This window comes from Ruditapes philippinarum, unplaced genomic scaffold (genome assembly GCF_026571515.1).
Source record: "Ruditapes philippinarum isolate M1 unplaced genomic scaffold, ASM2657151v2 ctg3363_1_1_1_1, whole genome shotgun sequence".
NCBI lineage: Eukaryota > Metazoa > Mollusca > Bivalvia > Venerida > Veneridae > Ruditapes > Ruditapes philippinarum.
Window position 1 is genome coordinate 119,563 of NW_026859101.1, and position 14,459 is coordinate 134,021.

The 14,459-nt window shown below is 32.6% G+C and overlaps 2 protein-coding genes across 2 annotated transcripts; both read left to right on the forward strand.

Annotated features, from left to right (window-relative positions):
- The first annotated feature begins 376 nt into the window (after positions 1–376).
- Positions 377–1,883, forward strand: LOC132755234 (E3 SUMO-protein ligase ZBED1-like). Its single transcript, XM_060746055.1, has 2 exons — positions 377–928; positions 1,359–1,883. Exons 1-2 carry the CDS (start codon positions 377–379, stop codon positions 1,881–1,883), a joined length of 1,077 nt encoding a protein of 358 aa, XP_060602038.1.
- Positions 1,884–2,035: 152 nt separating this feature from the next.
- LOC132755235 (E3 SUMO-protein ligase ZBED1-like) lies at positions 2,036–2,800 on the forward strand. The gene has a single exon (XM_060746056.1). The coding sequence runs from the start codon at positions 2,036–2,038 to the stop codon at positions 2,798–2,800; it is 765 nt and encodes a 254-aa protein (XP_060602039.1).
- Positions 2,801–14,459: the final 11,659 nt, after the last annotated feature.

Consider the following 14,459-nt stretch of genomic DNA (forward strand, 5'->3'; position numbering starts at 1 on the left):
ATTTTTGTAAGATTCGGGCGTTATTTACCCTGTAATCTGTGTTTCAACTTTCAACCTAAATTAAAGTGGAATTCCAAGTCTATTTTTAGAGCAGCAGTAAATGCACAGTATAATACTCTAACGAATAATTAGTCGCGGAAAGGTCGGATCGTTTCCCGGTTGTTTTTCATATTTATTATGTAGTGTAAATACATTTCATCCGCCGACATTTTTATAATTTCTATATATCATTCTTCATTTAAATGCATTAAAAGGGGACACCCATGTTAGTGCTCAGTCTAAGGCTAGTAAACATGTTGACGTATTGACGAGTGGCGACAATAACAAAACGTAAAGCATTTAGACATAGCCCAACTTGTAAACAGCTCATACCGTCATGGACGAATTCACCACGGTCAAAAATCCAAAGGGGAAATCGGATATTTGGAGGCATTTTGGGCTCCAAAAGTCTAAAATAACACAGAAATTAATTGATAATACAGCCGTATGTATGAAGTGTGATATGGTCATAAAATGTTCAGGAGGTGGGACGTCCAATTTATCAGCTCACATTCGCCGACATCATCCGTCATTATTGTCGTCTGCTAAATCATTAAAATCAAGTTCAAAAACTACCACCGCTGATGTTCATGTGGACCAGAAACAAAGTGAGACTGTTTCTTTACCTACAATACCAAAGCTATTTGCGTCAAAGTATGCCAGTAGTTCAGATCGATCTAAACTAATAACAAATAAAATTGCAAGATTTTTGGTGAAAGATCTCCGTCCATACAGTATGGTAGAAAGTCCCGAGTTTAAAGACTTGATCAGTTGCCTTGACCCAAGATATACTGTCCCAGGCAGGAAAGTGTTTTCAGAAAGAATCATACCCGAGATGTATGAATCTGCCAAGGAAAATGTGAAACTTAATCTGAAGAATGCAGAACAGGTAATTAATGTGATAGACTGTGACAGATTATAATTTTATAGTCATTTTTTAATATAACAATAATTAATGAAATATTGTAACATAATAGACTTAAAAAGACATAACTTATAAGTTGACATCAGTTTTCCTTAAAATAATGATTTTTGAAAAAAAAGGGTATCATTTATATAAAACTGCAAAAAGAATTCATATTATATTGCATATGATTTTTCTGTAATACGGTCTCAAATTTAGGGTTGATGACTCGATGGCCATCACAGAATGTCAAGTTGCATTTAATTATAAAATTAACGTCTTTTACATGTTCTTGCAAATTTACTAAATTTAGTAAAGGATAATTTTGAACCCATATAGTCTAACAATTTTTTTTCAGTAAATTTAGTCAGTTGTATGTAAGTTATGCCTCTAACTAAATGTATATGCATTTCAGGTTTCACTGACGACTGATGGATGGACGTCCTGTGCTACTGAATCATATATGACAGTTACATCAAGCCATATCACTGATAGTTGGGAGTTGAAGAACTTTGTGTTGCAGACCAGGGCACTCCCAGAGAGTCATACAGCAGTGCATGTTACAGCAGTATTAAATGCAGCAGTTGAGGAATGGGCTCTACCAACAGGGCATGGTAAGCCGACTCTAGTAACCGATAATGCAAGTAACATGGTGAAAGCTGGAGAGTTGTTTGGTTCACTTCACCTTGGATGTTATGCTCACACATTGAACATAGCTGTGCAGAAATGCTTATCAGTAAAGAGAGCTAGTCACCTGCTTGCCAAGATCCGTCGAATAGTGGCTTTTTTTCACAGAAGCAACATTGCAAATAATATCCTTCAAGTAAAGGCTGAGGCTCTAGGTCTTCCGCAGCATAAATTGATCATTGATGTTAGCACAAGGTGGAACAGTGCATATGATATGGTGTCTAGATTTCTCGAGATGCAGGTGGCTGTGTGACCCTTAGGTCAAAAGATGTTGGCAAAGTGAGTGATGTCTCCATTTCTGATGAAGAACTGCTTCTAGCAGAGGAGATGATCAAGTTTCTAAAGCCCTTAAAGGATATCACAGTGATGCTCTGCTCAGAAAACAACCCAACAGTCTCTGTAATAATGCCCTTACAACATCAGATTGTAAACTCCATCTTGACAGGCACAGATACTGAATGCCCTGCAGTGACAGAGATGAAGTCCTTGGTTAAGAAAAGTCTTGAACCTCGATACAAAGGAAGTGAGCAAGTTCTCAATATGTGCTCAGCACTTGACCCAAGATTCAAAATGCTTCCTTTTTTGTCAGATGAAGACAAGGCTGGGGTTTTCAATAGACTTACATCAGAAACAGTTACAGTAAATGAAGTGAGTAAGGTTAAAATTGAGCCAGATGAGAACCTCCTAACTGAAATTGATGAGCCAGAATTACCAAGTTTGCCTGAAAATTCAGAGAGAGATAGTAAACCAACTGAACAAGAATCCACCCAAGGCCCACCTTCAAAGAAGATCAAAACTGAAACAAAATCAATATCAACAAGCATGAAAAGTGCAAAATCATCAGTATTTGGAGAAATCTTTGGTGATGTCTATATTTGTGCAGTTGAGCCACCCAAGACACCTCTTCTTCTTGCTCAGGCTGAAGTACAGCAGTACAAAGAATGTCCACCAGTTCCCTTGGATGTGAACCCTTTGCAGTGGTGGAAAGATAATGAGCACAAGTTCCCTCTTCTTGCTCGGGTTGTTAAGAAGTACCTGTGCATTCCAGCCACTAGTGTTCCATCTGAACGAGTCTTCTCTACTGCTGGAGATATTCTTTGTGCCCAGAGGTCACGTCTTAAATCAAAACACGTTGACAAGTTGATTTTCCTAAAGAAGAACTTGCTATAAATGTCCCGCATAACCATAGCCGGCCTTCAAATTATTCTAGACAATGGTCATGCAAACCAATGAAACCATGTGCTATTAAAAACTTAAGACAATAGGAGTCTTCATGGGAATTGCCATTTTTCTGTTTTAGATTTTGTTGAAAATATTATCAAGACAATAAGGTTATTTTCTTCTTTCTTTTATTTATTATTTTCCAGTCAGGTAGACAGATGTTAGTTGAAAGAAATAAAGATATTAATCTGTTTTTCTAAAATGTATTGTGTTTTATCAAAATGTTTAAACATTCTTATGGCAGTTGGTAGTCTTAGTTTGCATAAGTTAAACATTAAAAAGTGTCTTCATAATACCGTGGTACATACCGCGGTACACAGGTGGAATACCGCGATATACCGCGGTACAAAAAAATTGGTGGTACCCATCCCTAGTGGCTATTGCGATATTTTAACATTTTTGTTGTGGCCAGAGAGCTACACTCTTGCATCAATTCGAGATCATCATTGCAGAAAGAAAAAAAGTTAATTATTTTAGATGACAGATATCTCACACAACCCATATGAACAGACATTTTGTGTTAATGTTTTTTTTAAGGAGAAGATTGAAAGCATCAATTATTTGTTATTCTTTAAAAATTAAAGGGTGATGGGTGAGATTCAAGTAATTTTTAAAGGCAGAAGATAATGCTGAGTGTATCATTATTTTTTACAAACTTATGGATTAGGCTAACAATTATTAAAATTAGCCGTGAGCAATTACATGTGTTTGATATACACCGTATTTGTGTCTACGCATTTATTATATTTTCTTAAAGTCTCAAACGAACATGTTTACATGCCTACAGATTCATGCTAATTTTCATGAAAATTAAAAGAAATAAATGTAAAATATTGTGACGATGATTTACACATTAATTTGCAAGCAGTACTTGCAACCTTCGTAAATTACCAAAATAGGTCAAAATAAGAAGAAAATAGCTGTTACTACGTTATTAACGCAGTAAAAATATGGATATAAATACAGCTAACTCGGTCTTTAATCCTACATAACATGTACATTATTACTTGAATCTTAAATTTTCTTAAATCTTAGTGCATTTTTCTCCGGTTTAATTTTATTTTGGCTCATCTGGAGGCATGCAGCTTTAAACGAATTACCTATTAACTGTATCCTCAAAGAACTTCGCAAAAGACGTTCGAATTGATAAAAAGATAATTTATAAACAAATCACAAGCTGTTTAGTCCTCGTTATCTTTTGTTTACAATAGCGTCCCTTTTAATGGCTCATCAAGGAACGTTTTTGGTCCATTGATGAATACCATCACAGGGAAAAAAAGCTCTAAGCATAATTTCCCATCAGAATTGTTTATAACTTGCCGTTTTGTGATTTCCGTTATATTACAGAATGTTTAGTTAAGCTCCAATTAAATTGTCAATGGTGCCAACTATGTTTCGAAGCTTTGCATAAGGTAAGCCGTAGGTTATAACCTGTCCTTATCGTGTAAATAAAAAAGTAGTTGTACGATTTCATAATCACCTTTTTTCTCCAGCAACATTTTGTATCATTTGTATTGGTTCTACACTTAAGTGATAATGATAAATATGTCATATTATATGGCTCTATTATATGACCATATACTAAGAAGAGAATTGACATTCTACATTTAACTTATAAGTGCAATAATAGCATGCTTACTATATATTTTTTTCATTTGCGGATATAATGCAATTTGATTACTTGTACATGTCATAAATACGGTTCATAGATGTCTAATATCCCAGATAATTAATTAGAAAGTTTGTTGCCGAAACTCCTTTAGATTATTTAGGACTTAAGACGTGTATACGTTTTCATAAAGATCCTTATTTTTCTTTGACTAGTTTTAGAATGGCCAATGAAATATTCTGATTTTCAGTTTATAATTTTAAAATGACTAATGGAAGTCCTACGAAGTTTGAGTTAGATATAACGCCGCTACATTTGCCTGATGTACTTGTTTTCTTGATTGAGTGGCTGATTAGTTTGGGAAATTAAAAAGAAAGTCTGGCTTTATACAAGTTTAAAAACTCAATAGAGATTGTATAAATCTATATCTTATGAAATATTTTAATAAAATGTATCAACAGTAAAATTATATTGGTTCCATTATTATATGGATAATTCCTGAAAAAGGTTGTAACATAGAATGTCTCTGTTATTATATACACATGAATAATGTACGTAAAAAGATTGTTCTGGAACAAACTATCATTTTGCTATTTTAAGAAGGGTTTTATCCATTTAGCAATGATTTTGTGCATGCACCATTCGCTTTTAAGGCAAAAAATTACCATATTAATTTCATACATTAGGTCAAGCATATCAAAAATATAGTAGAACAAATAGTTAAAATGCATCATACTTAATTCAAAATGTTGCATTAGCTTATAAATCTCCCTGGCTTTGGGTGACTCGTTGTCAAATATCAACATATATTTTGTTTTTAGGATGTACAGAAATGTGTAGGAGATTTGACATTAAGATGACGAATATTGTAACATGACAAATGTTCCCTAAATAATATTAATATCACACTTCTCTCGAAATAGCCTGGAAATGTGGTTAATAAGTTTACATCAGTTAAAGTATACATTGACCATTATTACTATTATTATTATTATTATTATTATTATTATTATTATTATTATTATTATTAAGGTACACACTCGCACATAAATCACATTCTGGATTAATTGACCATTTTATATACGTCTTGAAATACCGGCCTGAAAATTGAGATCAGTCTCTCGTTAGGCTTTCCGAATTTCCAGAATTATCATTTCAATGTTCAAAATGGCCCAATTCTGCTACCTCTGAAAAAGACATCACCGCTTCCTCTGAAAAAGACATCAATACTGACATACCAATAGTTCATGAAGATATATCGTGACATATCGGGCCTTAGTACGTCATATGTGTTTTCCATCTTGGAGAAAAATTAAAGTTAAGGAAAGTGTTCGCCCGTTGGATCCTGCATTTGCTTACTTCTGATCAGAAGAGGAAGTGGGTTGAAAAAGCCACTAGGTTTAATGTTTGAGACCCTGGGCGCCTAGAGAGAAATTGTCACAGGGAATGCAACTTGGCTTTATTATTTTGAGCCCGACAATAAACTCAGTAACAAAATGTGGGTAGGTGAAAACGCCCAGTTGTTGATCGACGTAGCAGGAGGGTTAAGAGTAATGTACGCTCTATTTTTTACAGTGATGGAATAGCGGCCTATGTCACCGGAACAATTTACATTGACCATTTTCTCACTACTCTAGTTAATCACTACATTGCAATGAACCTACGGTCCTTGGTGCTCGGGATTAAAGTATCCTTTGATAATGCACCTGCGCACCGGTCAGCCTTGATTCAAGCTTATTTACAGGAGCAGATAATTGAGGTTTTGCGACATTCGCTGTCCTTTCTCCTTCTGACTTTTGGTTAAATTCATACATCAAATATTTCCTTCGCGGTCGCCTGTTCAAAACCCGTGGTGCCATAGGAAGCGCTCTCTACAGTTTATAAATAGGTTATCTAAAGAACAGTTCAAAAATGCTTATAAACTTAAAATGTTGCCATATGATATCTACTGTGTTGGTGCGACGTAAAACAAAAAAAAAAAACGAATTCTGCTGTTCAAGTAGAAATGACAATTTACAGACATAGCACGCTTCTTGAATTTATAAATAGATCTATATCAAGTTTATATTTTCCAACCTCTCATATTATTTCCTGGTATTAAATGTTTTACCTTAGTTTGATTCCGTTCTACACGCAATTTTGCTATTCTCCTTTGCTAAAAATGTGTTTTTCTTGTACCTGCGTGATTTGTCTTAATGGCATTGCATAGGTTAAATAATGTTGAAATACCATGGTGATAATTTGATAACGAGGTTATCATATATTGTTGTGTACGACATTGAACTCTATTGGACAGCTGTGAAACCTGTATTGGACAAGGCGTCTGCATTTGTATACTGTTCCAACACAAGTACAATAAGGACTTGATATAGATTTTGGAGACTAAACATGAGTACGAGGCTATATGCAGTAATATATGCATTTGATATGGATTTGATGGACTCAAAAAAAGAAAACGATGCTAAATTGATAAGATTGGATCTAATAATGATTTCTTACGGAAATATAACGTGGTACAAACGCTAACAGTTAATTCGTTTAAATGTTTCATAAGATGTAAACAAAAATAGTAATGGACTTATCCAATACACATTTTTAAATACATGTACATTTTCATTTTAGTGTTCTTTTTTTCATTTACACCTCAATGTTTACAAGTACTTAAAGTAAAAATAACTATAATTCCAAATTATTTGTTTTATTTCATTTTTCAAGCAATCTCACTATCTAAATCATAGAAATGGTTGATTGGTTTGATAAATTGTTAATTGTATTAAAGTCATTGTTTATGACTGTGTTCAGACCACTCGAAACGTATATATCATACTGAAATATTTTAAATTAATATAATTATAACACACATGGATGCGATAACTATAATCATAACGCTCTTCTGTGTAGGATATTTGATTTGCAATTTATATAAAATTTCATAAGTAGGAACATTAAGGCAAAAATAGCCTAAAAAAGGAAATACTTTATAATTCTCCATGCTCTTTTTACCTATTCTGTGCTATTAAATGACATTAAAATCAATATATTTTTTCATGCACAATTATCGCAATTATCTATTACAAGCCCACAGGCTTAACTTTACTACACAAAGAAGAGCGAAAACCTGTTCATGAACATTTGGGATAAATCCGATAGATTATATGTCTTTTTGGTTTACGTTTTATATTTTCCTTACAAAGATAAAGTGTTTTTTAGCTAAGACCGGTATTCTATACAAATGTCTATTTCCATTTACAATTTATTCATTAAATTCATTTCGCTGTGTGTGTACATAATTATATTTGGAGGAAATAATTATTGAATTTATTATTGCTCTAAAATCAGCATACAGACACCTCTTAACATATCTTTTCACACATTATTTTTACTTAAGTGAAATTAGTTCTTGACATATCTTGTTATGCAATGTCATCCAAATTAAGTATTGAGCGATATAATTCTAATCAATGTACCTTAAAATGTATTATTGTAGTGCTTGTGGTATTTTTAGTTTCAACTTTTCGGCATTTTCTAGTAAGTGTTAAATTATTATATAATTTTCATTTTTTTTATAGTTTTAAGCCTTCTTTTTAGAATGCATATTTTTTTTATTGAAGGGCGGTAAAATTGAATTATTCTTATCACGTTTTTGGTGATAATAACTCTGTACTAATATCTATGTAATTTTACTTTTCACTTTATGAATGAACTTCATGTTCATATTCTATCAGACAGGGTCAAAGTTAAAAAGTAACTAAGTAAAAACTACAATGAAACTATCTCTAATAAACAATCCTATTAGGGAAAAACAATGGCACGTAAAATGGCGGATGATAAAAACATGTCCAAAGTGTGACTATATTACTTGAGTATAAACATTCTTCCTCTGAACTTATTAGCTAGGCTACTCCTCTGTGTACTATTTCGTTTCCAACAGTCAAACACAATAATTTATATTCTATGAGAAATTAATACAAGATCAACTTACGCCAACAATACATCACATCAATAACTTCAACTTTGTGTAAAAATTAAAATTTTAATGTTCCTCTACTCATCTTCTCGATGTATTATGCGATATTCTATCAGATAAATATTAAATGTTTCAGTTTTTTGTACTGTAGGAAGATTTGTTGCTATTATCGTTGTTGTAAGTCGTCTGACCTTGAAACGGTACTTGCTGATGTGACATATTCAAAAGTATAGCATATGTCTGAGTGTGTTGGGCTAAAGGTACCTGCAATTGTCATTGAATTGGTGGTGGGCGTATGAAAATCTGATTTGCCTTGGTTCCCATGTGTTTGAGTCTGTTGTGACTGATTGACCTGCCTCTGCTGCATAAGTTGAGCAAGAACTTTAGGTGTAACCTGTACGTTGATAAGACCCTGTACACCGACCTGGTTAAGACTTTGACTACTGGTCGAGCTTTCGCAATGTCACGGTTTACTGCTGATGAGTGAAATTCAGGCTGAACTTGTTCATCAAGAGCATCAATTCATTTAACAAAAACTCGTCTGTTATGTTAAGTGGGTCTTCAGCAGACGTCAAAGATGAGTGCTCCCTGAGGCTCAGCTGCCGGTAGTCAGTGACTTCAAAAATAGAGAAATACAGAATTCCTAAAGAAGGCCCAACACGACAAAATTGAACATGTTGCAGGCTCGGTTTGATGAGCCTGTTCATGGACGGTATTGGAAAGTGCAAGTTACGGTCCACGCCCCTTGCACCGGCTTAAGCAGAATTCAACATTTAAACACGGAAAACAGTGAAATTTCGAATTTACAGACATCCGCAGATGTGTTCATACGGCGAATATCATGGAACCTTTATGTGACACAGTAGTGCCATTCCATGAAAGGCTGCGTATGGTACCCAAGTAAAAGAATGCGTGTGCCCTAAACGAGAAAACAAATGGGCGGAACTAAATAAAATGAAATTTTGAAAGGGGATCTAAGGTTATAAAAAGTACATGAAAATTGCAGACTCGGTTTGATTGAGTATGTACATAAGCGATAATAAATCAGTGCAACGCCCCTCGCGACCAATAGCACCGGCTTGAGCGGTACTCAAATCCCAACACCTAATAGTGCGGGCATCAATGATCCCGAAGGACCAGAAAAATATAAGAACACTGAAGTGATACACTAAAGTCATACAGTTTCAATGTTAATAAATACATCGTCTTTCATAAAATTATCAAAGCACTTATGTTTGACCGATTAGCATTTGAAAAAAATGTAAAACTTACAATTAAATTGATTTTGTTGGTCGTTTACTCCAGGTCTCTGGCGACATAAACCTTTCCTCCTAACGATTCGTCGTTCTGAAAATACAACAGACAATTAAAGTCAAATCTGAAGTAAACTAAAATTAATTGAATTACGTTAAATTTAAGTTTTATGATTTTCCAAGCCAATCATTTTTAAAGGAAATCCATTTATAATCCAAAATGATAAACATATAAATTTCTTGTTATTTTTATGTTTTTGTTGATGTTCTTACGGTGATGCAACATTGACAGCCATGTTTGTTTTTATTAAGTGGGTCCAAAGTGAAAGTAGACCAAAATACAATATAACAACCAAGCTCATAAACAATCCAGGTCTATGCTTTAAAATAAAAACAGTAACAATAATAATACTTGCCTTGAATGTGCTAAATTTCTGAAGACAAAGTAAAATCTTTAAATTTACAAACTTTGATGCACATTTCATGAGTGGAAAAATTAAGTTTAAAGCAGTTTTAGTGCTGAGTGACCAACTGAGTGAACAAAAACATGCTTGAAATGCTTAATCACCTTAAATTGAAGACAATTATCCGTCATATTCTGCAGAATATTATACCAATAATCGTACATTATTTTGTTTTTCGGTCTTGAAGAAAAAGTTACAATGATGACATTTGTAGACGGGTTGTATTATTTTTGAGTACAAGAGTTCACGAAAACTTTCATTACTGTGTTGCAGGACACAGTTTTTCTAATTAAAGAATTAACATTTATTTCATCATCTGGGTTTAAAAAAACGGTAACTTTGTTGGAGATGATGGTGAAAATTTCAGACATCTTCTTTGTAGAGTTAACGACTTGCGAATTAGATTACATTGAACTCTACAGATATGTTAATGTGAGGTCGTTCAATTTAATGTTATCAGGATACCAGTGTTATTTTATGTGTAATATTTTAGATTATATTATCTTCTTTTAAAATAGAGAAAATATTTTTTGAATGAAGAACAAACGGACGTAGTTTCTAATTCTAACACTATCGGATTTTTTTCTATATAAACAAAGAAGGCCCGAAGCGTGCATTATTCTACAACAATGCACTCGCCGTTTTATTACCCCCCTGTGTATTTTCACATTGAGGGCGCCATTTTGTTTAAAAAATCTGATAAATAAAAACATTTTTGGTCGGATTTTGTTGTGAAAGCTATCTAGAATAAATGAAAATGGTCTAACTAAGTAAATGAATCCGAACACCAATATCTTTAATTCAGTCGTTAACGCTGTACAGACGTTTAAAGTGTTATTTACGTGACGTCACAATGTAGCGCCAAACAACACGTGCAAAACAATCAAATCAAGTACGCTATTTAAATGTCGCAAACGAGTTAAGTTTTACATTTATTTCACTTAAAATAATTTGTATTTCACTTGAAAAATTATAAAGTGAAATTAGATAAACAAACAAAGTTTTACCAACGTTTTCAAAATTCGTTATTCTCAAAATGTTTCTACACACGGCAGATTTAACGACAGTTTTTTTCCAACCCACTGGAACAGCCTTTAAAGAACGTTTCTATGGGAAACTCTCAGGCGAAAACAAATTTTACCACCAAACAAAAAGTCCAACTTTATAATAATAATTATATTTTTTCTTGACGTGTAAGAATGGAAATAGATATTAATTCTTCGTGCATTATTGTAAAATAATGCACGTTTTTCGTTCAAATGCTTTGTAATTAATCACTCAGGCCTATCGGCCTTCTTGATTATATTACTACGCATTTGAACTCAAACCGTGCATTATTCTACAACATTGCACTCGGAATTGATATTTATTTCCTAATTAAATTCAATTTAAAGCAAGACATGAAAAATCTATATTTCAACGACAATGCGAATGTATAACAAATACTGCAGCCCACGTAGCATGTAAAAGTTTAGTTTGAAAAGTATGTGATCGAATAAAGTCTATTAAATAACATTGTGTTTTTGTTTAATATTTATAATAAACATTTAATCTAGAAATAACAGGATATATTCAATAGTATTTGTAATATCATCCAATGAATTTTCAGAGATATACAAAACATTATACCACTTAAACACATATTTCAAGTACCACTCAACACACTTATGAAAATCACATTTTATTCTCTTTAAAAAATCTGCCAAATTACATCGGTTTCAAGATATACATAAAAATATGAAATCTTGTTATTCACTTTCATTGACTATATTGATTTGAAACTATGAGGTTTAATTAGCCTTATCTTAAAGAAGTTATTGTCACCAGTTCTACTTAAATCTGTCTTCATAAAAACAAAGCAATTGTTTATTCTAACGTATTATTTCTATTCTGACAGAATTTACATTTCTAATTATTTTATATTATTCACAAGGGTTTACTGGTAAATTAAAACATATTTTTTTGTTCAGGACATTATAAAGTTGCAGCGAATTGTTTATGTGAAGTGTTCCCCGAGGAAACAAGTCGAGGAGGTATTTATCCATCATATATCGGAACACGGCGTTAACAGTTTTTGATCTACTCCTTTTATGCAAGAATTAATCTCGAAATTTTCCCGTCATCGTGAGATAATTTAAGGGGAAAACTTTCAACAATTGGTAATTGATGTCAGACATATTTGTATTATTCACGGCTGTTAGGCATTGTAAATGGTACATATCGGTGAAAACAATCTAGGCAATTAATCATTTCATAGATATTTTAAATTGTTAACCTGACTTCACATTAAAAGAAGCTTTAAAGTTAATTTTACTTATCACGTGAATTCTTTTTTTCCCAATAAGTCATCATTAACAAAGTATAAAATGAATTTCTTCCCCGTTGAACATACAATGAGAGCTCCTATAGGTGCTCTTATATATTTGTTACCAAACTTGGATGATTTTCTAACAAAGATTTGTCGTTTTCTATTCAGTTTTCATTCAAGCAGATAAAGTTGATTTCTGTAAGCAGTCACATATTAATAAAACAAACAACATAACAAAATACTATTAATACATGAATCATATTAAAGACAGTGAAGTATGTATTTTTAGTATCATTAAACTATCATTATCTATACAGCTTCAGTTTCAATAGTTTATTCAGCATAAACATATAATATGTTCATTGCTAAACATATGATATAATGTGCATGAATATGACAAGAAAACAAAAAAAAACAGCAAAATAAAATACATTTGGGAACAACAAGAATATATACCGCCGTCGTGGTAGAGGGGTTAGAGTCGATAACTTCTAATCAAGTTACCTCTCTAGCGTGAGTTCGATCCCCGGGAGATGCTTTGGTAGTTTAGCGCGGAGGAAGGTAGTCTAGTACTGGTGTAACTCTCCAGGAACGATGGTTAGGAAACTACCCGCCTCTATGACTGAAATACTGTTGGGAAAAGGCGTAAAATGAAACAAACAAGCAAACAATAAGAATAACCCAAACAAACAAACACACACACAAAAGAATATTATTATTGAGAAAAGTGTAAAGAAACAGAAAAAACTGTTTCTTTTAATGTTTTTTTACATTTGTATTGCACGCATATATAGGTATATCATAATGCCATGGCAATATAAATGACTTAGATCAGTGCATGTAGTGTACCCTTGCATTAAAGTGTTTAGTAGAGTAAATAGAGACTATTTTATCCATCAATATGTCCTAATTTCCTACAGTTATTTAGGGTATTAATATCTTATGTTAACATGTACCGGTTCCTTTAATGCAATTACTTATCGAGATGATTTACTTATTAGCTTGTTTCATAAAATGATACTCGGAGTTTAATACAATTATATTTCAAACACAATATTTTTATTTGCATCGAAAACCAACAACACTTTCAGTGTCAATTGCAACTCAGTCATTATTCAAAGAAAGAGAAAAGGTGAAAAAATCTCTGAAAATCCGTTCAATGCTATATAATACACTAGACGATTTAAATGATAACAACAACCTTTCAATGCTCTTAAAAGCTTTTATAAGCAGACACATGATATGTGTCAACTGACATCACGTCTGATTATATTCAAATATTCAAAACTATTCAATTATTCATTGCGTTTAAATTCTCAGATGCTGTTCAAGTATGTTAACAATAAAGAATTGTTTGACAATGTCAAATGTTTTATGTTTTGTGTTTCTTATTTATCAGTTGCATAAACCATTCCTTGCAATTCTTTTTAACTGGTTGTAATGTGAATCTACAAATTTAGCGTCTGTAAATTTTACCTTTCCCTGAAACGAATACTTTAAAAATTAACAAATTGTTTGACAATGTCGCCGATATCATGTTTTATGTTTTGTTTATCTTATTCATCAGTTCCATAAACCTGCCCTTGCTTTTCTGTGTAACTGGTTCTAATGTGAGTCTGAAAACTTTGCCATTTCCTGAAACAAACTATAAGTTATTGTGAACAAAAGTGTGAGCATAACTTCTTTCTGTATGATACTGTTATACCAAAACATCATGTACATTAGCATTTTATCCCACCAAAACCGGGCTAAGATTCGAAGCGTTATGCTTAGTACACCTCTTACAGATAACCATATAAAAACATTTTAAAAAAGATTGTTGCGAAAGGAATGCATTGAATGATGGTAAAATGCTTACTGATTTAAATCGTAATAAGTATTATTTTTTTCCATTTAATCACATTAACGATTATAATCAGTTTTGGAAAGTGTTTATAGATATTGAAGATTTTTATTGTAATATGCATAAACATATTAAATTGTAAAGGAACAATTCATTTTGACATG

Coding starts and splice junctions, on each gene's coding strand:
- LOC132755235 (XM_060746056.1), top strand. CDS start 2,036: ATGCCCTTACAACATCAGATTGTAAACTCCATCTTGACAGGCACAGAT.
- LOC132755234 (XM_060746055.1), top strand. CDS start 377: ATGGACGAATTCACCACGGTCAAAAATCCAAAGGGGAAATCGGATATT. Junction 929..1,358: donor ATCTGAAGAATGCAGAACAG/GTAATTAATGTG, acceptor TATGCATTTCAG/GTTTCACTGACGACTGATGG.